At 43.3% G+C, this 27018-nt stretch overlaps 1 protein-coding gene across 3 annotated transcripts in view; it reads right to left on the reverse strand.

Moving 5' to 3' along the window:
• The window catches only part of NRG2 (neuregulin 2), a 165347-nt gene extending 145406 nt beyond the window's left edge, over positions 1–19941 (reverse strand). Inside the window, exon 1 of one of the 3 annotated variants that reach the window (XM_032476866.1) lies at positions 18926–19941. In XM_032476866.1, coding sequence (XP_032332757.1) covers positions 18926–19652 — 727 coding nt within the window. In that variant the 5' untranslated portion in view covers positions 19653–19941. The remainder of the gene's footprint in view (positions 1–18925) is intronic. The other 2 variants (XM_032476868.1, XM_032476867.1) reach the window with 2 other exon arrangements.
• Between the last annotated feature and the right edge of the window lie 7077 nt (positions 19942–27018).

Here is a 27018-nt window from a genome sequence, read left to right on the forward strand (position 1 = left end):
ATTTGTCCTCCCTCTCTCTTTCTTGAAGTGCTAGCCTCTCTCGTAGCACAAAATGCAGTACTCTTACCAACAATTTAATAATCTGCCATTCCCGAGCTAGAACTTTACAAGCTTCTTGGTGGTATATCCATTTATGTACTCATTTTTATCTTTCCTGCAAAGAGTTCTGCACAAAGGAAGCATCCTACAAATATTCGATTTCCTGTTGTCTACTATATGTTCTACTTGGGTCTCCCATGAGCCAGAGAAAGCCGAGAATAAGTGGCCTGGGTTCAGAATCCTGGTTCTGCCATTTATTTATAGCTTCATGACCTTGGGCAAGTTATTTCAGCTCTCTCTATGCTTGAGTTTCTCCCTTTGTAATAAGGAGGATAATAGCAGTATTTATTTCATATGGTTATTATAAGAACTAAACGAGTTAACATTTATAAAGCGGTTAGCACAGTGCCAAGTACATAATAGGTGTCATGTAAGTATTTGTTCAGTAAATAAAATCATTTCCAAACTCATCATTTTCTTCTTAAAATTCCTTTCCTTCACAACTTCTCCATTTTTGCTAACGGCCGTATTATTTTCCCCAGCTTTCCAAGATTAAACCTTGACCCCTTTATGCCTACTACCCAGCATGTTACCAAGTCTCACAGATTCTGAAAGAAACAGTATAGTTTACCTGCCTCTTCTCCCCGTCTCCCTGGCTTCAAAGGCTTTCTGATTCCCTCCTTGATCTCTCAAACATGGATCGTTCCCCAAATCCAGTCCACTCTGAATTGAGTCTACAAAGTACTTGCAAACATTCTTCTTTTTATATCCTATCTCTGCACCAGCACCTACAATGGCGCCATATCACCTCCAGAAGCAAGTCCAAGCCCCTCTGCCTGTCTCCGGAGACCCTCTTTAATCCGGTCCTGCCTGCCTTTCCTAATCTTATCTCCCCTGTTTCTCTACCCCAGGCACACTAATCTCCCCTTGGTTCTGTGAAGACATCTTGCTTGTCTCTACCTCTGCTCACATTGTTTTTTGACCCAGAAGCCTTTCCCTTATCCTCCTAAATCCCCCAAACCTATTCATTCTTCAAAACTAACCTTTAGCCTGAACTCTGTCCTAGAAAATTTCAGCCCTAACTGATCTTCCTCATCGCTGAATGCTGTAGTCCACTTTCTCTCTTGCAATTATTATATACCTTCTGCTTTACCTGCTATTGGTTCATGTTAATCTGATATCACCAACCAGACCGCAGACCTCTCAAGAACAAGGTAAATGACTATAGCCCTCCCAGCATCCTTCAAAGAAAAGAACAATAAAGGAGCTAAAAGGGGGAGGTTATAGCTCAGTGGTAGAGCGCATGCCTAGCATGCATGAAGTCCTGGGTTCAATCCCAAGTACCTCCATTAAAAATAAATAAGCCTAATTACCTTCCCCCCCAAAAAAAGAAAAAAAAAGAAGCTAAAAATATATATCAATTAGCCAACATCTGATGATGATCTTGCCTCTCCCTATCTTTGGGAGGCAAGGAGTAGACAATGAGACTGCTTACCCATCTAGCTGATCCTATATGCTGTGTTCACAGATGGTGTGGGCAACCCTACCTGGGGGATTTGCTATAGCCAAGAAGCCTGCTCTCTCTGCTGACAAACGCCAACAGTCACTGTCATCTAGGCTGCCATATGGTTCACCCAGCCCTACAGGCAAAATCGGTTTCTCAGGGTTATGAAGGGACCAAGCAGGCCAATTCGCCTATCTTTGGAGTGCAGGGAGGTCATCTTGAGATTGCCTGACCACAAACAGGAAGGCACAGAGCCTCCAAGACAAGCCAAAGCTCAAGCAGCTGCAAAACCCACATCTCTAAGCCCCTGTCAACTGCTTCTACCCCTTCCCTGGAATCCTGCGACATGAGCCCCCTCCTTCAAGACTCTTGGAGACTTCCCTAGTGGAATCCACAGGCGGACGAGGGCAGAGAGGAGGTGGCACTGCCCTTACAGGGTAGAGAGAGCTGCCCAAAGTCGCAGTTTAATTTCTGTTTTCGCAGCATCTGGTCCTAAGGGCCATTAACAGAGTAAAACAATTTTATCCCTGAGCCAGCTGTCCTAATTTAGGAGGACACTCCCCATTTTTTGATCAACTATTCATCATTTTCCCAATTCTCCCTCCTTTGTGGATTTCAAAGGCAGGAAGAGGTCAGGCCCCCATCATCTTCCTAAATTGCCCCAACCCCTCCCATCCAATTATCACAATCACAGACTTGGGGAGTTTGATACTCAGAATGGAACACAGAGGAAGTCCAGCTTCGAGAAAGAAATTCAGCACTCCAGACATCCAGACTGTCCCTTAGCCCAGGATTTTGTGATAATTTTCAAAGTAAAACTATAAACCTATGCGGTTTGAATGCCATGCCACTTACCCAATTGGCTTGAAACACTCTCTCCACCCCAGTTCTCACAGCTGAAGAAGAAATCACCATTTGTCAGCTGAAAACAAAGCCCAAGGTGGAATGGCCTGCACAAGGTCGTACAGAAAGCTGTGGGCTGAGACTGAACCAGGGAAGCTGATTTCCAGGAAGGACTCTCATTATTTGAAAACAAAACAACAAAAAAACCTGACAAAGCCTAAATAATCTCCTCTTCCTTAAGTAAGGACAGCCCAGACTCTCCTCCTGGTCACCTATAAGCTCCTGTCACTTCTGTCTGCCTGATGCAGACTACAAATCTGCCATCCACTTGCCCCCAGTCATCCTGCCTACAGCCTAAGGCCCGAATATCTCCTACTCTCTGTGGCAAAGCAGAAAGCTCTGGGTACCAGGAGGACCCAGGGTAAATCACTTGTGATGAATAAGCCTTCTCTTAACTTGGGCTGGTTTTGAACCAGCTCTCCTGGCCTTGCTCCTTGGGTGTGGCACATGTAGTTTACCCTAGAATCACATAAGAGAAGAATTCATTCATTTCCCCCTCAGTTAATATTTATTGGATTCCTATAGCATGCCAGGAACCATGAAAGTGATAGGGATACCATAGTACCCAAAACAGCCAAATTCTCCTACCCTTGAATAATCTAAGGATCTTCCCATAGAGGCTAATAAAACACAGACTCCAAACCACACATAAGAGATTTGATATTTATTGTTATTTATTGCAAAAATGATGGTAAAGGGTCCATTGTAGCACTTTGTGACTAAACCAATGCCCCTCTTTTCATGTTAGGTAGATGCCTCCGTCTACCACTTTCATATCTTTCGTATCAACACATGACACATCTAGGCCAGTCTCCTTCCATGAACCAGTTGCTTATTTCCAACTGACAATTCTAATCCCAAGGTAAAATTCATTCCCTTTTCAAGTCACCCAGTAGTTGTTAGCTGTCTAACTTCTGTAAGGCAAAACAAACAAACAAACAAACAAAAACAAGATACATCCTTTGCTACAGTTCCATCCTACACTCAAGAAGCTCACTGGTTAGAGGACCATTCATACGTACCCTGCTTCCCCATTCAGCTATGCTAAGTGATAAAATAGACTATGATGATTACAGAAGAGCTATGAACTACTACAGAAACAGAGGATGCCATGATCATTTGGACTAAGGGGATCAGGAAAAGCACAGGAGAAGTGGGATTTGAGCTGAGCCTTGAAGGATGAGGAGGCTAGCAACCAACTGAGAAGGAAAGGAAGAGCATACCACACCAAGGAAACAGAATGTGCAAACGCACTAAGGGGAAAATGTAAAATATGTTTGAAATTTTCAAAGCAGTACATTTGGCTATCGTTAAGACTAAGTGTGAAAAAGAGGGCAGGTGGGAGTCAAATTGTGGAAGTCCTTGCATGTGAAGGAGTTCTCACTTTATTCTGTCGATAATAAAAAGCTATTGAAGATTTCTGGGTTGGGCAGAGAGAATTACTTTTAGAAAGCTCATTCTATCAATAGATGATTGATGGAAGAGAGAAGGGACTCTGAAAATTGGGAGATGGGAATTCCATTTAGCAGCCATCGTGGCAGTCTAAGTGAGATATAAATACCCAACTAGAGTCTCATGAATGAAAAGAATTAGATTGAAGATACTTTGCAGTAGTAAAAATTGTCATCACTTGACAATGTACTGTATGCAGGGGATGGAGGTGAGAAAGGAGCCAGAAATGATTTTGTGGTTTCTGATGGCTTGGAAGACTAGATGGATGTTGTTGTCTAGGATGGGCATGTCCCAGACAGAGTAGGATATAGTAAGGAGATGATAATGAGCTTAACTTGAGACATTTTGACTTGTATCCTTTGATAAGACTTCAGAAAGATCAAAGGCAATGCCTCCAAGAGTCTTTGAGACAGACAACAGACCTTCTAAAGTCTGTATCCCAGTAAAGAATAGGGATTCTATTAATCTGAAGAAAAAGGCAAGCCCACAGGGAGCTCAAGGTAGAGAACAGTAAATCTTGAGATTCGTAGGCTTTTGCCTAAGGTAGTGAAACCTGATAAGATTCATAGGCAAACCACAAATTTTTAAAAAGAAGTTATACTAGCAGGAACACCTCCAGTTTGGACTAAAAGGAGCTGAACAGTGCAAAAAGAAAAGATGCCTTTGGACCTCCAAACATCTATAAATAGGAAGCAGGCTAAATGTACTGAATAGAGTTTTTATTTTCTATATGTTATGATGTTTTGGCATCTTAAAAAACCATTTCTATTTAGGGACATTGGAAAATAAATCCAATGTATTGTTATAGATTATGTATGTAAACTTACAAAAGAGCATGTGGAATCTGATCTCAACGTTGTTTTTTTAAAGGCATATTGCACATGCATAAAAAAAGCTTGACACGCAATACACCATAATGTTAAAAAAAAATTTTTTTTTTCTGTCTGGGGAGGGACCACCCCTCCCAGGGCTAGCCAATTCTTAGAAATAACAAATGACTCAGCCAGAAGCAGGTCTTTGATATGCAAACTAACCAATCCAGAGCCACACCTCCTCTATCCTCCCTTTAATCATCCCAGGGCCAGGAACCAGGCAAAGGAGGACCACCCCTATAATTTAGAGCCCACCAAAATTATTCAAACTAGCCAGTCCTAAACTTTTCACCCTGCCATACCCTGCCCTCCCCAAGGAAACTCCAATAAGGTTTTGAACTATAAAGTTTTTCCCTTTTTCCTGTCTTCTGCCACCTGACCAAAACCTGGTGCTTCCCCTGTGACCCTGTGTGACATGCAGTGACCCCCACCCTCCCCAGGACCAGTGAATATAGTACGTTTGTGTGTGTGTGTGCCTCTTCTGTGTCTCCTCCTCTTGTGACCAAACTTGACTAGCCATCACCTAAAAGAACACATAACTGAGAAAACTACTCAGCTGCCAAAATAGGCTATATTTTATGGAAAAGGAAGAATAATTAGAGGGCAAAACCATGAGTCCATAGGGTAGAACCAAGAACAGTGGAGAATCATTCCCAGGCAGTAGACTGAGCCCTACTCATGAGCCAGGCTGGATTTAAGATCAGCTATGGACTAGAACTGCTGTTCCCCTCTTTCTAAATGGGAACATCTACCCTAGATAGAAGACTAAGGAGACAACAGCTGTACGTGATGTGGGATCCTAGACTGGATCCCGAACCACAAAAAGGCCATTAATAAGACAACTGGCAAAATTTGAATAAGATCTAAAGATCAGTTAATAGTATTGCACCAATACTATTAATTTCTTAGTTTTGATAATTTTATGTAGTTGTCTAATTTAGGGAAGCGGGGGAAAGGAGATTCTTTGTACTATTTTTGCAACTTTCTTATAGGTCACTTTATTTTAAATTTCAAATTTTAAAGTATTAAAAATAAAAAAACAGTCATTTAAAAATGTTCAAACATTACCAGTTTTTAAAAGGGAGCATCCGTAGCAGCTATCCTGTGTCTACTCCAGCATTGCACTGGGGGTGGGGAGGTGCGGGGAGCAGATAACTTGTCTCTCGAGTTGATAGTCTTCAGGTCAAGATGAAGAGCATTTGAGTTGCTGTCCCCAAGGAAATGCATGAGCGGAGCCTCATCTGCACCCAGACCTGATTTAGACGATACGACTTTGGTTTTTGAGCCCAAGCCTGACGCCATAGTAGATGAGACTTTTTTCATGTACAAGGAATACAAATAATTTGAGGCCAGAAGGCAGAGTGTAATGGTTTCAAAACATGTCCACAAATTCTTTGACAATCCTTCTTCCATCAAGAGGTAGAATCTAATTCTCCTCCCTTTGCATCTGGTCAAGGCTTAGTAACTCTCTTCTAATAAACAGAATGAAGTGGAAGTGATGCCAGTGACTTCTGAGGCTAGATTGTAAAAGACAATACAGCTTTTGCCTGGCTCTCTCTTGGGATGCTCTCTCATGGACCTTGCCACCATACTGTGAGGAAAGCCAGGCAAGGTCTCTGGCCCTCAGTCCCAGCTGAGCTCACAGATGAGAACCAGCCAGCATCAAATGCTAGACATGCCAGAGAGGAAACTTGGAAATGACCCAGTCTCAGCTACCGTTGGACTACTCAGCCATTACCTGACCAAAAACTACATGCAAGACACTCCTAGCTGAGCCCAGTCAATCCCTAGAACTGTGAGAGATAAAAACAAATAATGATTGCTATTTAAAGCCACTATATTTTGGGGTGGCTTATTTTGCAACAATGGATAATTGAAACAATGTGCCCTAGGCAATTGGAAACTGGAACTCAGAAAAATTAAGAAATTTTTCCCAAGTTCACACAGCTAGTGAGGAACAGAGTCAGGATTTTAATAAGGTCAGTCTGAATCTAAAGCTATTCTCTTTCAACTAGTAATAGACGTGACAATAACAGTAAGTGCAGCAAGTCTACACTGAATGTTTTCTATAGCCAGGCACTGCTCTAAGTACTTTACAAGGACTAACTCACTGAATCCTTATCATGATGCTATGAGGTAGGTATTATAATTTGCCCCATTTTATAATTGGGGAACCTGAGACACAAAATGGTTAATTAATTTGACCAAGGTTATACAGCTAGTAGGTCACAGAGCCAAGATCCACATTTCAAAGTTGGCTCCAGAGCATGAAGCCTTAACCACCATGCTACATACAGTTGAAACTTCAAAACAGATTATGTAAATTGGGAAGAGAACCAAGGACAAGTCCCTTAGTAAGTGTGCCCTTTACAAGGTGCTCAGAAGAGGGAGAGCCGGAGATGGAATGACCTGAGAAGGAAGGGGGAGGGGAAAGAACCAACACTTCATCTACAACATTAGTGGAGGAACCCATGGCAGGACCCACAGGCAACTTCTGTTTTTGGGGCTGAACAGGTCAACTGCAAACCAGCCATGAGCCCTCTCCCAACTCACAATTGTCAGTAACAAACTCTACCAGAGAAAGCAATCTTTGAACCATAGGACGGAGAGTAACATGCATTGGAGTACCCCGTGACTCACGTAGACTGGCCTTTTCTACTCTTCCTCTCAGAATGGCAACACTCATCCCAACTCTGGGATTATGGGGCTGTTATTTAACTTCAGAGATGAGAAAAGTAAACACATACTTCCTTTAAAAAAATATGATGCATGACGTTGGCCCAATGAAGACTACCAAGCCCACTGGGACCCTTTATTAACTTTTAGATAAAGCACTAAGGTTTCAGGCTGTCCCTTCACAGAACTAATCTAAAACCGATGCCTTAACTGTTACTTCTGTACAACAAGCTCTGGGCCTAATGCAGACCATCCACCAGCGATTCTGAGGCTGTGACGCCACATAGAAGAGGCATGAAGCCCACACTATGTGCCGGCAGAGGTAGAAGCCAGGGTGAAACCGGCAGAGGGGAAAACAGTATTCCCAACGGAACCAGTTTCAGCTCCAGCTCCCATTTGCCCTCTCAGTTAGCTGAGTGCTCACCATGCACAGTGAAAACCTACTCAGGTAATTTACATGAGAAGAAACAAAGACAGGAAGCTCCCAATATGGGGGCCACCCATGTAACTCCCTTCAACCTACAAACCAGATTCTTTCCCGGCTGCAAGACGTTTCTCTCAGAGGTGGTGATGTCTTGCTCTGACCAGAGTATGACACTACCTGGCTCCACATCCTAGATCTTCTCAGTACTGGCCAGAATCTCTTGGGCTGAACCCCGGAGGTGCCATCTGAAAGGGATTACTGTCAGTACTTCGCCAAGACAATTTACTGTACATGTTACTAAGAGGGCAGTGGATGTTACTAGCCTTTTTGGAGAAAGCATGTCCTTTTGAAAATGAGACTTAGAAATATGGGAGAAGCTTTCTTGGAAAAACCCCCTATTTTGTCCAAAAGAACCAGACATGAAAGAGGCTTAGACCGACTTGTTGGATATGGTTCCACCCATTTAGATACCTATTTCTTGTCTCGTTCCTGTCTACCCATTAGGCCTATCATACCTAAAGTCCAAGGGAGGATTGGGAACTTTGTGCTAGAAATCTCTGGAAACGACTCTGGTTCTTGGGTACAGGGGCTGAGGAATGGCTGTTATATTTATGACAGAAGCAGGTATGACAGGAGGCCTAAGTCGAAAGGTAGCAGTAAGATGGGATGACGTGGGGGGGTGGAGCCCCAACTAAGAAGGTCTCAGAGGTAAACCGATATGAACAGACTGTGAAAAGGACACCATCTAAGAGTAAGCAGTCAGGCCGGCTGCCTTTGGAAGCACCAGTGTCCTTCGAAAGAAACTCTGCGCCTGTGGGCCTTGGTTTTACTATATGACAAATGGACCATATGGTCTGAGACTCCTTTCTTAAATAAAAAAAATTCTTCTTTTCATTACTTTTTTCTCTGAAATCCAATCAACAAACGACCGTGCTGGGAACATTGCACTAAAGGCAGCCCTGCTGTTATTTCTCACTCAGAGATAGGAATTCAGACACGACAGATCATCTCCTTAATCTACCTGTTCCATCCTGACTGGTATGTAAACTCTCCTCTCTAAAGCCATGTAAAGTTACTCCAGAAGAGAGTCATCAGTTGGGCAGCATTTGTGAAATTCATTACTGGCCTAAGCAACATGCTGAGCTGCTGTACGGAGATTATACTTATGGCCACAGGCACCAGTGAAAGGGACTTGAGGAAGCTGAGTGTCATAGCCTTCTGCAAGGTGACGTCTTAGGAGCCCTGAGCTAGAAGAGAACTCCCTCTGGAGAGGCCCTCCTATCCCCACCCAATAATTTATACAAGCAGACATGGCAAAAAATGCCTCATTTCAAGGAAATGGTCACAGAATGAACATGCCAAAAGAGAGACGTGGAGAAACACTGGTTTCCTGTTCCCTACCCTTTTAGAAAAACAGAATGATCTAAGAACCAGTACTGGCCTCTGGAAGCCCCCAAGCTGCCCACTAGGCAAAAAGGTACAACCACTCCTAATTTGTGATCTGAGCTTACTACAGGAGACGCCTCACCATAGCTCTTACCTCTTTCAGATATTCAGCCTGAAGCATGAACAGGCCAGAGTCACAGAGTCCAGTGAGACATTCCAGTGAGAGGCCAGAATGGGGAATAGCCAAAAAGCTTACATGGCAAGTGAAACTGGAGAGTTTTGCAGAATGCCAACCAGCTATAAGACAGAAGTGAAACACAAGCCAAAATACTGGCATGCGTGAGGAAAACTGCCTAGAGATAATTCAAAAACTTGAGAGAAGAGGAGAATTGCTTGCAAGGAAATGAAGAAACACTGGACTGTCAAGAAAAAAAAAAAAAAAGAAAGTAAAACATAACTGAAAAGCAAAATTCTGCCATTTATCAAAATATCTAAAGACATTTTCCATGGTTGGTCTAGTCCCTTCGCCTGGGCTGTCGTTTGAAGAATCTTGAAATGTGTCTAGGACAAAGTGATCTTTCAAGAACGCAAAGGTCTCACTGCTCCCTTACTTGGCTCTAGCCAGTAATCAGATATTTTAAGTTTCAGGCCCCAAAGATCTTACAATCCGGTGAAGGATCTAAAATGCTGACCCATCAAAGGATAATTAACAGTGCATGGCTTTAAATGATGTGTCCTGTAGGCTTACACATTTATGTAATCCATAAATATTACAAGTCCAAGAATAAAAAAAAATGAAGAGTACTTCTTGAGGTCAAGGATGTGGGGCCAGTCCAGGATCTGAGGGGTCCTAATACCCAACAAATATTTGGAGAAAGAACCCAAAGCAAAGAGTGTTTGTCCTAGAAACTTCTAAGGAGCAAAGCTTCATACTTCCAACAGGTACCACACACCAATTAACTCCCACAAACTCCCAAAATGCCCACGCCTGTACCACTCTGCTCCTGGGAAGCCAGCAGGTCCATCCCAACGAGTACAGAAACAAGGAAAGTGAGAGCATGAATGATTAAGTGTGAACCCATCCCCAACTCTGGAAACCCCCAAAACAAAGCAAGATGAGTCAAGGACCTGCTTTCTTTGGGAAAAAAGGACGCATTCAGCCATTTTCCAGGGACTTTCAGCAACTCCTCCTAATAACTATACAATGTGAGATAAGACCTGCCGAAGTTAAACAGCAGGCCTGGCAGGACTCCAGAACGTGCGGGCCCTTGGTTGACCCCACAAGCATGATGACATTTTTAAAGGGACACTTTGGAGTTTGAGTCTTAGTCCTACCATTTGTGAAACAGAGAAAAGCAGTTTCTATCTGTGGACTTCTCAAAAAGTTGGCTACCACAGACCCATGGACACACCAAGATTTGTAGCCTATTTGGGACATCCATGGGGCCAGCATTCATTCCCTGGACTCATTCATACCCTCCAGTGGGATCACATACATAACCCATTCTCTGCTCCTCACCACCTGCACCAGCCCAGCCCAGCCCAGTGACTCTAAAGATGAGATAAATAGGAACATCTGGGTGAAAACTATCATTTTTGGTGAAAATTTCTCCCCTTGTCTGCTACTGTCTGCTTTCAGAACTTAAAATTTTCACTTATTAATTTTCCTGCTCACATTGGCCTAAGTTAATGAGATTTTGTTTATAATTAACATTTATCAAGCAGGTGCTATGTTAATATTTTACATGCATTATCTCATTTAATACTCAAAGCAATCCTATTAAGTGCTATCACTATCCTCATTTATAGGAAACTAAAACATAGAAAGTTATTTTCCACAGCAAGGTCCTACTGTATAGCACAGGGAACTATATTCAATACCTTGTAATAGCCTATAATGAAAAAGAATATGAAAAGGAATATATATATATGTATAACTGAAGCACTGTGCTGTACACTAGAAATTAACACATCGTAAACTGACTATACTTCAGTTAGAAAAAATAAAAGTAACAAAAAGAAAAAAAAAAGTAACTTGCCCAACATTACTCAGTTGGAAAATGCAGAAGATGGTTTTACAGAAGATGGTTTCCAAACTCAGGTTCATCTGTCTGTAGAGCCCAAACTCTGTTATTACACTATACTCAGCAGACTTTTGTTGTTGTTGTTGTTGTTTTAAGAAGGCCATTTGTTGAAAACCTTCAGCTAACATCATACTTAACGGTGCAAGTCTGAATGCTTTCCCCCATGAATAGAACAAGAATGTCCATTCTCACTGCTCTCACTCAACATTGTACTTGGCAGTTGCAGCTAGTGGAATTAGGCAAGAAAAAGACATTAAGGCAAACAGAATAGAAAGGAAAAAGTACAACTGCCTTTTTTCACTGACAATAGAGTTATGTACATAGAAAAAAATCCTTAAGAAATCTACTCCCCCAAAAAGTTACTAAAACTATTAAGTGAATTTATTAAGGTCACAGGTTACAAAGCCAACATTTCAAAAATTATCTTTCTATATACTAGCAATGAATAACTGGAAAACAAAGTTAAACAAAAATACCATTCACAAAAGCATCTGGAAAACATGAAAGGAACAGTTATACTGAGGGATAAATTTAACAAAATATGTGGAAGACCTATTCACTGATAACTGCAAAACATTTACTGAGTTGCTTTTAACCCAAGTCTTCAAATACTAGTTACATAATTATGAATAAACTCATCAGCCTCGGACTCAAGACCAGTGAAAACTATCTTCCTAATCTACCTCTCCAGACTCTTTGCCCACTTCTCCCTTTCTTCCTGGTTATTTTGTAACTACAGACATGCCCCTCTGCTACTGAGAAGGCTGCTCTGTCTGCATGGAATTGATTTAATCAACCAGTCCACCTCTATCCCTAAACCACTTCCACCTCTTCGATCTCTTGACTATTAAAATCCCATGTCAATTCTTCTCCAAGGAACTTTCTTTACTCCTCTAACCAGGCTGATCTTTCTTCCCTTTATGACTCTTCCCCTCTTCCCCAAAGCATTATGTTGGTATAACTTATGGCATTTATCATACTCTAGATTGAATTACTGTTACGTCTGTACTTCTAGATTGTAATCTCCTTGATGACAGGGACTGTGTCTGATGCAATTCCCCTAAAGTAGCTAGTTCTTTACACAGAGCACACATTCAGATATTTGTTGAAGCAAACATTTGAAAGACAGAATTGAAAGAAAGCTCTTTTAGTAATACAACCAATACCAAATTGCATCACTGTCACAGTCGAATGAATGATGTCCTGACTTTCCCATGGGCTGGACGGGGTATTTAGCCTTGTGGTAACCTTCCTCCCATTCACTTCTGAGGAATGTTAGTACAGCTTGGCTTCTGTTAGTTGGACCAACGTCAAGATCAAGACCAAGTAAAACATCCCAGCCTAAAGGACAAAGACAGAGCCTCAGTCTGCAAAAACAGATGAGGGAGGGAAAGAGGAGGGGAAACCAATGTCCTCAGGCACAGGGCAGGACATCTGTGAAAGCAAAAGAGAACCATCAGGGATTCTGTTTCTGAAGAGAGAATGAAAAGTAACCTGAACATCACATCTTGGGGGTCTGTGTTGCTGGTAGATAAGGAAACTCTCTAGGGTACCAGTGCCTCTGCTACTCTGGAAACATCTGCAAGGCTAAGTGGAATGTTAACTACCTCCAGCCCCACCCCAGGAGGCAAGCAGCGCAGTCAGGTTCAAAGCAGAGACACAGAGAAGGGCTAACAGGCTCTGTCCCAGAAAAGGTCCCTGGGGAGGCTATTTGGATCTCATTGTATGTACAAAGCAGGAAGGGGAATGTTACGGTAGAATCCAGCTTCCATGCCACACTCTGCCAGCAGCAACTAGCCTGAGCAAATAAGTCTCCTTAACTTAACCTCATTTCATAATTATCCAAAACATCATAACTGATTAGCAGCAAATGATCCCAGTCAGTGCAAATCTCTGTCTTTTGACCGCAGATTGGCAAAAGTTTCCCAGCTCTTTGCCGGGGTATGGCATGATCTCTTTCATGTCATCTTAAAGCTTTTTTTTTTTTTTAAGTTTTTTTGGGGGGGAGTGATTAGGTTTATTTATTTTTCTTTATTTATTTATGGAGGCACTGGGGATTGAACCTGGGACCCTGTGCATGCCAAGCATGTACTCTCTCACTGAGCCATACCTTCCCCGCTCCCTGCCCTACAAAGCTTCTTAATCATCCTGCAGGTTTGTTTCCATTCCTACAGGCTTGCATGAAGCACTACTCATCAAGATTCATCTGTGTGTACCGTTATTTTTAAAGAAGCCTACTCGAACTTCACATATGACAGTCACTGTTTCATACTTGTCATAATTTATCACATGCCCTGATCAATTCATCTACTTTCCCCAGTTTTCTAAAGAGTTCCCTATATCATCTCTTGAAATTCACAGGCTGGATTTATTTCTATGTACAAAATCCACTAAGTTAAGTGGGGAGGGTTAATTCACTGCAGACAAGTAAGACAAAAATCCCCATTTCACATACATGCATCCAAACTCAAAATCTGGGGAGACATTTCTTTTACCTGTGGTGTAAATTATACTAATGACACTTCAGACCTTGAAAAGAAAGACCCAAGAACAAGTGTCAAAGACTGCATAGGGGAAACTCCACTCATAGTGAGATCATCATTCCTTCTCCAAGTCAACATTCAAAATTGCCAAATGCCACTAACCCATCACGATTTAGAGGGTTAAGACTTCCTACTGTTTAGATGTGCATGTTTGCTTTTTCCCTACTTAGCCTCTGAAATTTTAACACTACGTTCAAATCAGTTACATAAAACGTATGTCAAAATAGTATTGGAGTGGCTAATTCCCCCTGGAGTCATATCAACTGTACATGAATATGGTCAAAATCAAATTCTTCATCAGCAACTGGGGTCTTTGGCTTCTAAATGAAAATGAGAGCAATTATGCACTGTGGAGTTTTCTCTTTCCTTACACTGGATCATGTGAGTTCCCACATGGATGCTATTGTAAGATTACCTACCAAGAGTGTGAAACAGGAGGAACTGCTGTCTGGGCAGAGCTGCAGCCCTAAAGCTCAGTGACAAACATTTGGGTCTCTCCTTTGAGCATCCCAATTAAGACTCACTCACAAAATTCACCGTCATAGGAAACTTCTTAAAGGCAAAGCATCTGAAAAATCAGTGGGTATTTTCATCCCTAACTCTAGGGTTATATTTATAAGGCAGGGTACTGGTTAAGATCTTGGATTAGGTTTTTAAAAAAATGTACTACTTGGGAAGAATTTACCACAATATTGGCTTAATGGCAAAATTAACATTCTCCATCTGTTAAGAGAAAACTATGACTACTTTGAAAAAAACATTTTGCTTTTAGAGAAATACACATTTCAAGAATATGTTATTTTACAATTGCCTAAGAGCTGGGTAGCTAAGGACAGGGGTGAGAAGGCGACTTTTCACCACATTGTTTCTTATGTACTTTCTAAGTTTTGAGCCATATGAAGGTGTTATATATTCAAAAATATAAATACAATTTTATAAAGAAAAAACTGTCAGGAAACGAAATGAAAATATCCTAGATAGTAAAAGATGGCAAAGAGCATTGGGACCAAGAAGAAGTTAGTCACCAAATTAGTTAATATATCATCCCCTCTCTAGCTCCCAAGCCATTTGTTAATTCAAGTTGGTAGTTATCTTACTTTTGTTAAAGATGGAAATTGGGGGTAAGAATCTGCCCTCCCCCGCAAAAAAGAGGGTGTTCTCTCCAGCAAGATCTTGATTCTCCACTACTTAAATCCCATTAACACTAATCAGTGCAATGATTAAGCACATTGTGGTTAAGTACTCTAGTTGATAATGACTCCTCCTTCGGGGGAAAAAAGGTTCCCATAGCGACAGGTAAGGGCTATCATCGGAACTCAGCTTTTTGGCACAGGACTTGATGTCACAGATGGGAGAGTTAAGATTGTTTTAGTATTAATCTGGAGGCTTGCTTTTTGAACTTCACTTGACTTCATCCATTCAAAATACACTTATTAGAATCCTTCTGTAAGCCAGAGGCAGTACCAAACACGGAAGGGCAGGAGAGCTAGGAGGAAGACCTGAAAGATGAGATGTGGTTCCTGCCCCCAAGAATCCCAGTCTGCTGAGGAAAGCAGCCACTGAAAGAAATAATGACATTACAAAGGCAATTCTACCCCAAAATCTCTAACCTCACTACTAGGACTGGTCAGTTTCTAATCCAGTTTCACTTTCCCATCTTGAAGCTGCAGCACAGCTGGGTTTCCAGCTGGCTGGGGAAGAAAAGATTCTTTAAATAAACAGCATTTTAAAAATATGCAGTCGCTTTTGCGATACTGAATTTTGTGAACCACCTTCCTCTAATATGTGAATCTGGGTGCCACATTAATTAAAAACTATTCTAAAGAAGGTAATGTCCCCCAGGAATACACCTTTTTCATCTTCAACTACAAAGTACACTATACATTGGAAGAAAATCACGAAGTCCCCAAGAAGAATGATCTTTCTTTTTTAAAAAAATGATACCTACTGTTTTTATTCAGTAAGGATATAGCTTAGTAACATATATGTAGAGGAAAGCAACAAGATAGCATGTGATTAAACCAAAATATATGGAACCATCATTAAAAATGCAGGACTATTTGCAGAACAGGATGCTTTTCTAGCACTGTACAGTTGCTAGTCCCTGAGAGTCCTTTCCGACTCTTTCTCCTTTCTTTTCCACAGAACGCACAGAAAACACCTCCATGTACCTAATCTTCTGAGAAATGCAAAGATTTTACTCCACACTTTACCACCAGAGATAGTAATTCTGGATGAATGATACCCATTAGATCTATAAAATGCCCTTCTGGCAGAGACTGCTGTCCCAGGAGGACTTCACGGGCTTCAAGTCACCATTTCATAATTATGGTAAAAGCCATTTATGAAGACTTTTAGAAGGGGTCCAGTATGAACTTTGCATTGATGCTACTAAGGCAAATGCCAGTGTTTAAGCACAGTAAATCCCCCTGTATGGTACATTTACCCCAAAGACCTGGCCCACCAAAACACAGCTTCCTGGATGATCTCCCTAGGAACCATGCCTCTCAGAACCCAGACACACTCAAAGCTGAAACTGGCTAAACAAAGTAACAATTCAAACACAGTTGCTCAATATAACAGCCATGATGACAGTTTCCAAGTGCCAGTTTCCCTATTTTGCAACGGGCAAATCTGCTCCAAGGAGAAAATGTTCCCGATGACCCTGTGGCCCAGAGGGCTTTCTTTAGAGATAGAAAACAGAAAATGAATTTGTTAGTTATTTCCTGCTGAGCACAAGGAAGGTGTTGTGGTTAGTTAGGAAGATTTGTTTCCTTATTTAATATACCATTACCAGCACATGTTTTCTTTAACCACATTGTAGAAAAAAAGAAAATGTAGTTTATGTTCTTCTGTCTTATCAGTTTCCTCTCATAAATATGTCCTTTAATTTCTAATTCCCTTATGTAAAGCACCCCCCTGAACTGACCTGTATCTACATACCATCAATTCAAAGAAAAATTTTTGCAGTCTAAAATGTTTACGCCCATACATGTTCCTGCCTCCTGATAGTTTGTGATGTGTGAGGGTCTTCTCTTTAGCAGTGGACTGCAGTCCTAAATTTATCTTCTTGAGAACTGTACTACACATGCTACTTTAATAATATGAGATGACCATAACCTAAAAGCAGACTATATTTCTGACCCCCAAATCTTTCATGATCTCCATATTCAACTATTAAGCTGTTAAACGCTCACTAAAACAAGCAAGATATAATTGATGGGGGAAGGGAAAAAAGAGGAGGACAGGGGGACATCAGGGCTCAGTGGACCAGACTAGGGATTACGTGGCGATGTGCGCTGTGCACATTCAGGAGCCACTCACCGAAAACCAAAACAGAAGCTGTCCTTGGACAGGGTTCAATAAATGTTTTTACTATCTATTTCCACTACACAATACAACTCCACAGCTCCCCAAGGGATCTCAGATTAAAACAGTTTACAGAATAAAAAATTAGAAATTCTTAACTGGTTTCAACTTGTCATAAAACATTTCAGAGCATAAAACCAACATTAAAGAGCAGCCAACAATATTCCTCAGAACAATGGCAGAGAGAGAAACTGCTGTTATCACAAAGTTTCTTTCCTCCTCATTAAGACACTGCAAGATTCTTCTGATTAAAATGATCACAGTTTAACATAATACCTAGATATACTCCCACCACTAAACTAAAATTTGTCTCTTGAAGGACAGGGGCGGGGAGGGGGCGGGGGATGTGCGGCAGAAGGGAAGCTTCCAAAAGTCAAAGGCATTGATCTAGAAAGGATGAGGGCAGCAAAACTTCCGACAAGCTGTTACACATCCTTTGCTACTCAATGCCTGTTTATGCTACCCAGATTCAGTTGGTAAACTGGTGAACACATCAACTTCTACGACAGACCAAGGCATCTATCACAATTCAGTGATTACACAGCTCAGAGTCACACTGCAAGCACCAAATTCAACCTTAGTTGGGACAGAATGAAACCTCATATGAATAAGCACAAGACAAGCCAGCACCAAACACTCCAGTAAGGGGACAATTTGGTTTGAAATATCTTACTGAGAAGTAAGTGCTGGATTCAGGGACAAGAAGAAAAAGATCTTAAACCAATATTTCTTTGACTTTTGACGTGGGAAATCTCCATTCCCAGCTGCACAGATCTTACAGATTTCAGTATTTTGTTTCTAATCACCTGCATTCCTGTGCAGCACCCAACACCATGAAGACGAGAGATGCAGTCAACACATTCTGCCAGTAAGATGTCAGAGCTGAACTTACAGCATTCAGCAGAAGTAAGTTACTCTATTTCATCGTCATCGCCATCAACAGTCCTAGGAAGATGTCCGAGAAACAGTCAAAAGAGGTGGCTGCTCACTAGTCCTGGAGGTTGAGAGGGCTGTGCTACTAGCTTAGCAAAAACAGGCATTCACGCTGAATTAAAAAAAAAAACAACCCGAGCCACATGGAGGACAGAAAACAGTAGCAGAAAAAGTCCAACTCTGCCTGCGCCAGCGGTGTGGATGAGCTGAGCCTGGAGCCCAGGAGAGGAAGGAGGGGGCGGGGGCCATCATTCCCTAGGAGAACTTGTAAGCGGAGGCCTTCACAGCCTGGGAGTCTGCCCAACTGCTCCTGCAGACCCTGCCAGCCTAGGCAAGGCAGGCCCGTGGGAGCAGAGCGGGCAAGGCCTCCGAGGGTCACTCCTGACTCACTGAGCCTCGGGCCAACACGGCTCGGACCTCTCCGTTTTTCCTGCCGCTACTGGGCTATGATGGCAGCTTTCCAGCGCCAAATGCCATACATCAGCCGCAGATCCCTACTGGCACAGGCCAGCGCGTCCGTCCCCCGCCCCCCACCCCTGGCACACTTTGGGCCCCATTCTGCTTCTCCCCAACCCCAACCCCCTCACTCACCGCGCCAAGCGCCCTGCCCAGGGGCGGCCCCACCCCCCAGCGGCTGGGCGCTGCCAGGCCTGGGCACCTGCAGCACCTCCCGCCCCACCCCCATTCTCCACCACCTCGCCCCTCCCCCCCTTCTCCAGCAGAGGGAGGGGGCGACTCACCGCAGTCAGTGCACAGGATCTTGCCCACCTCTTTCTTGAGGTTTTTGCCGTTGGTGTCGAGGGGGGCAAAGGCTGTCTTAAAGACTAAGGGCTGCTCCGTGGGCTCCAGGAAAAAGATGTAGCGCTGGTTCCTTTCGAGCGGCGCACAGGAGCCCACGCTGATCACCTGCTCTCGCTGCAGTCCCCCGCTCCGGAGCGGCCACTTGTCCAACACCTTCACCAGCGCCACCCGACCCGAAGCGGGCGGCTCGCGAGTGCTGTTGGAGCTGGAGCCGCTAGCCGGGGCCAGCCCCTGTACCTTGCCCTCCACCACCACCGGTGCCTTGTACGCCTGGTCCTGCACCGACTTGAGGCTAGGCGAGTAGCAGGCGAGCGACACACCGAAGAGCAGCATAGAGAAGCCGGGGGCCGGGTCGCGCCTCATGCCGCCAGCGGCTGCGGCTCCCGAGCGGGCGTCGGCTCTCCGGGCTGCGGGGCTGCGGGGCTGCGGCTGTTGCGGCCGCCGCAGCTCTGGGGGCGCAGCGGGACGGGAGATGCTGCTGTTGCTGTTGCTGTTGCTGTTGCTGCTGCTCCTGCTGCTGCTGCTCTCGCTGCTGCTGCTGCTGCTGCTGCTGCTGCTGCTGCTGCTGCTCCTCTCGCTGCTGCTGCTGCTGCTGTCGCTGTAGCTGCTGCACCGAGCCTTCTCCAGTGGCGGCGGCGGCAGCGCTGAGCAGCAAACCTGCCGCATCTGGCCAGGCCATTTGGGGGGCTCCGCCGCTCCGCCGCCGCCGCCGCCGCCGCCGCCGCCGCCGCCTTGGGAGGGGAAGCAAAACCCGCTGGAAAACCGGAAACAGCGTAACGTTAGCGCCTCGTAGCCCTCCACCCGCAGCCCGGGGAGGTGGCCCAGCTAGGGCAGGGGGCAGGGGGCAGGCGGTAGGCGGCAGGCGGGCCGCGATGCGCAGCGCGGAGCCGCGCAGCGCTCCCACCCTGCGCGCCAGGACCTGGAGGTGGATGCGGAGGATGGGACGTCCGCCCACTTGCTCTCTCGCGCCCCCTCTACCTCCGAACCGAGTGGGGAGCGCGGCTTCTGCAGGGGAAGCTTGGGACTGCACTGCTTTAGTGCCCGGCCTCAGGGCCCGCAGGGACGCGGGAAAATGGTGCTACCCTTTGCTCTTGGGATTTATGGGCATGACAGTGGGGTAGTGCGTAAACAGAGGGCGGAGTAGAGATAACGGATTCTGGCACTGTCCTATGAACGTGGGAGTGGGACACAGGGTGTGCCCCTGCCTTTGGCCATCAGCTGTAGGAGCCAGGGAGATTGCCACGGCCGGGTGACTGGTCCCCTTCCGGCCTCCTGGGTTGTATGTACCCTTCCCTGGACCCTAGAGGCCAGCCTCTAATCGAGCCCACGTGCTCGGCCCTGCCACCGCCTGGTGAGCGCTGGAGATTGAGTTGAGGTGGGGGAGGGTCCCATCCTCCTCATTTTGGGAAGAGTTGGGGCTACATGTAGTCTTGCTTCGGCATTGAGGACGCCAAGCCAGGGGTGGTGATTGAGAGAGTGTCCGGTCCCCAAGCGTCCAGACTTTCTCCAGCATAAAGGCGGAACCAGGTAGTGCTGCACGCTACACAACCTTATCTTCTTTTTAAAAAAGCCGCTCCCTAAAGGAGGTGGGGGCTTCTTGGGAGCCAACCTGAGAGCCAGAGCCTGTCAGGGCCAGAGCTGCCCCATAGGAAATGGTTTCTTTTTGAAACTGTGGCACTTCCAAGAAGCAGAGTTTGCTCCACTGAAACCAGCATCTGACTTTAAAAAGCACGTTCGGGATCCATTCTCTTTCTATCAATAAGGATCCAGGGAGTTTTCAATACCCAGGTTATGTCCTTGAAGGATATGGAGCTCAGGAATTCCAGTGAGGTCTTGGAGAGTCTTATCCCTGATTGGAGACCACAGGAAACTGGCCCAAGGATGTCTCACTTTGGCTAAGACTGCTATTCTACAAAGAGAGAAGGGACCTTTCCTCCTGGCTAAGAGACATTTCAAACTCAACATATTCAAAACCAACAGTATTATTTCTCCCACCCAACTCCAAATTCCAGATAGTTATTTATGGCACCGTTTTATACTTGGGCATGCTTATCTGTTCCAGTAAGCCCCTCGGTCTCATTTTATTCTTCCTCATCCAACCAACCACCATGCCCTTTGCCTCCACCTTTTAAAAAATCCCCGATTTATCTACTTCCTCTCCAACTCTGCAACAATGCCTTAGGTCCAGGTACTCCTCACCTCTCACCTGGACTGCTGCAAAGCCTTCTAACTCGTCTCCACACCTTTCACCTCATCACCCTTCTTCAGTCCTACGACTGCCAGAGTGATCTTTCTAAAACTAAAATATAAATACGATTTGGCCATGCCGCTGCTCTCAGAAGCAAAGCCCAAAATCTTCAGCATGGCTCTTCATGGGCTCCCTCTCCTTAGCCAGCTCCGTCCTCTGGGAGCTAAGCCCCTCTCCAAGCAATCCTCAGCCCGTTGTGCTGTTTCCTGGTATGCTTCTGCACACAATGTCTCTGGTGTCCAGGAAGCCTCTCCTCTGCTTTGTCCACCTGGAAAACTATTCTCTCCCCAATTCCTACCTCAGCAGTATGCCTCATCCCTCCCTGCCTACAGATCCACCACCACACACAAACATATGGAATTAGTCCCTTCCTCTTCTGTGTTACCATGTGCCCCATACGTATTACTGTCATGGCTAAGACCTGTATTGTACTTCACGCAGCTACTAATGGGTTTGCATTAGACCCATTAAACCAAGCACCTTAATGGCAGGGATCACATCCTATTAGTCTTTGGATGCCTATCCAAAAGGACACCCAACACAGAGCCTGGGGTAGAATAAGGATATAAATCCTCAGTGAAGAAAGGAAGGTAGGAATTAAAGACTAGAAACAGCTTTCCTAAAGACATCAAGCCACTCTTGGCCCCTTCAATGTCTCCTTTTTCATTCTTATCAGTCACAACTCTAAGGAAGGTTACTAACTCCACCTACTCATTTTTCAATGGAAGAAACAGTCCCAGAGAGGAAAAGGGATGTATTCAAGATCATACACAGCCAAGCTTTGACTCAATCTTCTGTTTCTGAGACCAGAGTAGTGCCAAAGAGCGTGTGCTCTGGAGTCAAGCAGTACTGGGTTTCAAACCAATTTTGTAACTTACTAATTCAGGGATGAGTCTATTTCCCTCTCTAGGCCTTAGCTTCCTCATTCGTATAATGGAGAACAGAGTCTGCCTTGTAAAATTGGTTTTTGCTCATTATGTACGTATTCAATAAATATCCAATTAAATGGCCCTTCTGTGCCAAGCACCAAGGCGTGGGACTAGTCACTGGGTAGACTGCAGTGAACCAAACTGACGCTGTCCCTGCTCTCAAAGCTCTTACTCTACTTGGGGAAACAGCAGTCAACAAATAGACAACAAACAAATGGGTAACTGCCCTGAAGAAAATAAACAGGATGAAATGATAGGAAATAATGGAAAGGGAGAGGGTAGGTCTACTTGGATAAGGGAAGGCTTCTCTGAGGAGATAACATTTAAACTGGGATTAGAAGGATTTGAAGGATGTGGATTATGTGAGATAATAAGTGTAAAGTTCTTACGCAGAGTCAGGGCCAAAATTCATGTTGAATGTTATTGATATTTTACTCATACCAGTGGTTCCCAGTCTAGGAGCTGAGACTCCCTAAGTGGTATGTAGTTATTAAACACTAGGATTTTCTGTATATTGAAAATGCGATGCAGTTTTCCAATACCAGCTGCCAATGTGATGAATAAAAATACATAATTCTATCTCTTTTTTCACGTAATCATTTTAAAGTGTAACAAGACATTGTTAAGTATGAAGTAGCGTGAAACAGGTGAAGAAAAGTGGTAAGATATGCTACCATTTGGTCTTTTTTTAAAGGATAAATATAGAAATATGTGTAGAGCAGAGATCATCGTTGAAAGGATGCAGCAGAAATCAAACTGATAGTTGGTAGCTGGCTCTAGGGGAGGGCCCTGGGTGGCTGAGGGCTGGTGTGCAAGAATACTTTTCATGGTGTTTGTTCCCTTTAGTACCTTGTGAATTTTTTTTTATTAAGTTCACATACTACCTATCCAAAAATGTTTGAGAAGATTCTCTAATGTTTTTACTGTTGCTGATTTTTTTTAAATCATGTATTTTCTCAATCAAAAGCTACTTAAAGTAGAACTCTTATTATATGGGATTCCCTGAAATTTTTTTTACTTTAAAATGAGATTCTCATGCTTAAAAAAAGGGTTGGGAATCATTGCGCTGTATCTTTATCTTCTTTAGAGCGCAAAGATAAGTTTTGAGATCCCAACAGTCCACAGGAATTCTTGTGGCCACAGAGGGTGTGGACTTAGGCAGAGACTTCTAAAAGAAAGAGAGGTACCTGTCCAGATTTCCCCAAGATGTGATGTGTCTGAGGCTAAGCTTTCAGAATTAACCTCAGCCATTTAGTATAGAAGACTGGGGTATTTGGTTTCCTAGAACAGCCCAGTTCTCTTCTGGCTTTTCCCCTAGGGAAAAGAAAGCTTGATATTCTGAACCTGCAAACTCTTTACTTTAAGTCAATAATTGATAATCAAAATAATAATAGCTATCATTTTTTAATAACCTTGTGTGTCAGGAGCTTCATGTTTATATTCCCGTGCCTCAACGACTTTGCGTTTTACAAACTGAAGAGACTTACAGAGGTTTAGTAACTTGCCCAAGTGGCAGGCAGCGTTGGGACTCCCACTCAGGCTTGCCCGTTGCCAGACCAGCTTGCTTTGTGCACAACATCAGTATCTCTCTGAGGGAGACTCATCTCTTAACCACACTTTCATTGTCACCTAAGAGATCCCCAATCTCTCCAAACTACTTCCACCAATGTCAGACTGTTTGAAATGTATAACACTGGAGAGCAAGTGGTAGAAGCATCATTTTGTAAAAAGATGAGGAAAACTGAGACACTGAAAGAATTTAAGTGCCTTTCTCAAGATCTCAAAGCTATTGAAAGAACGAAGGTTTGTAACAAACTCAAGCTAACACTTTTGGGGTTTTTTTTTTTTTTTTTTTTTGGTCTTCCTTTATTCTTTCTCTTTTAGTTATTTTTTCAGATTTATTGATGTGTAACTGACACAACTGTAATATATTTAAAGGTGATAATTTGATATATGTATACCTTGTGAAAGGATTCCTACAACTGAGTTAATTAACAGATCCATCACCTCATATATTTACCTTTTTTTTTTTGATGTGAACACTTAAGTTCTACTCTCTGAGTAATTTTTAACTATACAGTTATCATCTATAGTCACCATGTTATACATTACATCCTAAGAGCATATTCATTTTATAACTGAAAGTTTATACCCTTTCACCAACCTCTCTCCCTTCCCCCACTGGCAGCCACCATTCTATTCTCTCATTCTAGGACTCTTTTTTTTTTTCCTTTGGATTTCATATGTAAATGATACCATGCAGTATTTGCCTTTCTCTGGCTTATTTCACTTAGCATAATGTCCTCCATTTTCATCCACGTTGTTGCAAATGGCAGGGTTTCCTTCTTTCTTTCAAGCTGAATAATATTCCATTATATATATATTATATATATATATATATATATATATAATATATATATATTTACCACATTTATCCATTCATCCACTGATGGGCACTTAGGTTGTTTCCATACCTTGGCTATTGTGAGTAATGCTGCAATGAACACGGGAGTACTGGTTATCTCTTTGAGATAGTGACTTCGTTTCCTTTGGATCATGCTAATGCTTTTGAACAGAACCAGACGGAGAAATGGAAGGCAGACCTGTTCACTATACTGTGGCTCCCCACAGGGTTGTGAAAAAAAACAGTTCATGGTAGCAGTGGGCTGTGTCACTACATAATAATCACTGAGAACAAAAACAGAAGTAGACAGAATGGTATAGACATACTGAATTCAAGATAGAACACCCACATGAAGAGCTTGGCTTCTCCTCCCAGATCCCTCCCACACGAGATGGGCTTCTTCCAGCTTTAGCCAATTCAGTGGCCAAAAATGGCCAGTGAACCAGGTTACATGGCTTATTACATCCAGGAGAACTGGCCAGGCAGGGGGATGTGTATGTCCTTTACGTAGTCACCAGGTCTCACAAATCAAGCAAAACGCTTTGCAGGATGGTCTCATTTTCTAAATAAAGACGTTTTGTAAACTTTTTTTCTCCTTTGGAGATCTGTTTTCTAAATTTGGCTTCCAGAGTCACTCTCAGGTTCTGTGTGGTTAATTTCTTTTCCTCCAAGGATTTTCAAACAAGGGACTAAATAGAAAACAGATACTGAGAATCTGAGAATATTAGCACGGGGAAGGACTCTGCAGCTATGTATCCCGGTGGCCTCCTTTCACGGAGGAAGACACAGAAACCATGAAGACTTGGATTTGCTCAAGGTCACATAGCCTCGTTAGTGGCAGAAACAGCACTGACACCCTGACTCCTTGCCTAGTGTTCTTTTGTCTGTGTTTCAAAATCCTGGCTCCGCCTCTACTAGAACGAGCTTGGGCAAGTCACTTCGCCTTACTAATCCTTAGTGTCCTCCCCAAATAAATTGGGATAATAATATACCTACTTCTAGGGGTTTTGTGAGGATTGGGTAACATAATTCATGCAAAATGCTTCACAGGAGCTGGCATGGAGTAACTGGCTAAGAGTATGGGCGGTGGACTCAGTCAGCCACTTCACTGACATCTTGGCCTAGTTAATTAACTTCTCGGGCTCTCTGTTTCCTCAATTGTAAAATGGATAAAGAGATCATAGTTCCTACTTCATTAAAATTGCTGCGAGTCTTATAGTAAAAAATATTGTATTGCAAATTTGAAAGTAGCTAAGAAAGTAAATCTTTCTTAAGTTCTTTTAAATTTTTATTTATTTGTTTTTCCCACTTAACAGAGGCACTGGTGATTGAACCCAGAACCCTGTGCATGTCAAGCACACTCTACCACTGAGCTCTACCCCTGAAACCCCATCCCCCAAGAAAGTAAATCTTAACAGTTCTCATCCCAAGAAAAATGCGTAACTTTGTATGATAACAGATGGTAACTAGACTTATTGTGGTGATCATTTCTCAGTTTACACAAATGTCGAATTATATCATACACCTGAAACTAATATAATGCCACGTAATGATTATACTTCAATTAGAAAGTTGTAGCCAGTATTAAATAAAAGAATATATATAGCACTCTTCGAATAATGCTTAGCACGTGTTAACTAGTACTAGTCTGACTAGAATAACCATTTTATTCTTTTCAGTAGCCATAATTTACCCCCAAATGCAGCAATTTTAAAACCACCCATTTTTATACATTTTGAACACATGCTAAAATTCTTAAGCATAGAGCCTGATGTTCTACTTTATATATATTTTTTAAAGTCACAGCATTGGTAGTCCCTGCTCCCAATCAAGAGAGGACACGATTCAATCATTTATAGCCTAGGGCTGCATCAGGAGTCCAAGGGCTTCTGCTCTCCCCTTTGCTGAAGAGGGCAGCAGCCCCTCTGTCTCGGTTGTTCCATCTGGGATAGTAATGCTTTTGTCTTTGTCAAGTGCTTTGAGACCTTTGGATGAAAAGCATTATGTGAGCACAAATCATTATCTCTTTTCCAGATATCACTCTTAGATTCAAACCCAGAAGTTCCTGAAAATAGACCACAGCAGAAGCACAATCTGGACACAGATGTCTCTGTCCTGTATTATTGTGATCAGATAATACAGTCGTGTTTCACACCAGCATTTGCTTTTCTTTTACATGTCGTAGTGTATCTAATTTGGATTGGGGAATAAAAGGAGATGTCTTTCAAGCTGGATGTTTTTGCTGTTTAACATTCAAAGATTTTCCTCTCTCTGTTTTCCTGATTTGTGTATTTGGCATCCTTTCCTGAGGTCAACAGGAACTCTGAAGTTGATTCAACTCTGGGGGCGTGAAGCAGGATGAGAAGAAGAAATTATTCTCTTGCTCCTGACTCCTCAGGCTTATGTACCTTTGAGTGTCCAAACAAGGTAGAAACCTTGTTTCTACCTCCT

The sequence above is a fragment of the Camelus ferus genome, chromosome 3 (genome assembly GCF_009834535.1).
Source record: "Camelus ferus isolate YT-003-E chromosome 3, BCGSAC_Cfer_1.0, whole genome shotgun sequence".
NCBI classification, from domain to species: domain Eukaryota; kingdom Metazoa; phylum Chordata; class Mammalia; order Artiodactyla; family Camelidae; genus Camelus; species Camelus ferus.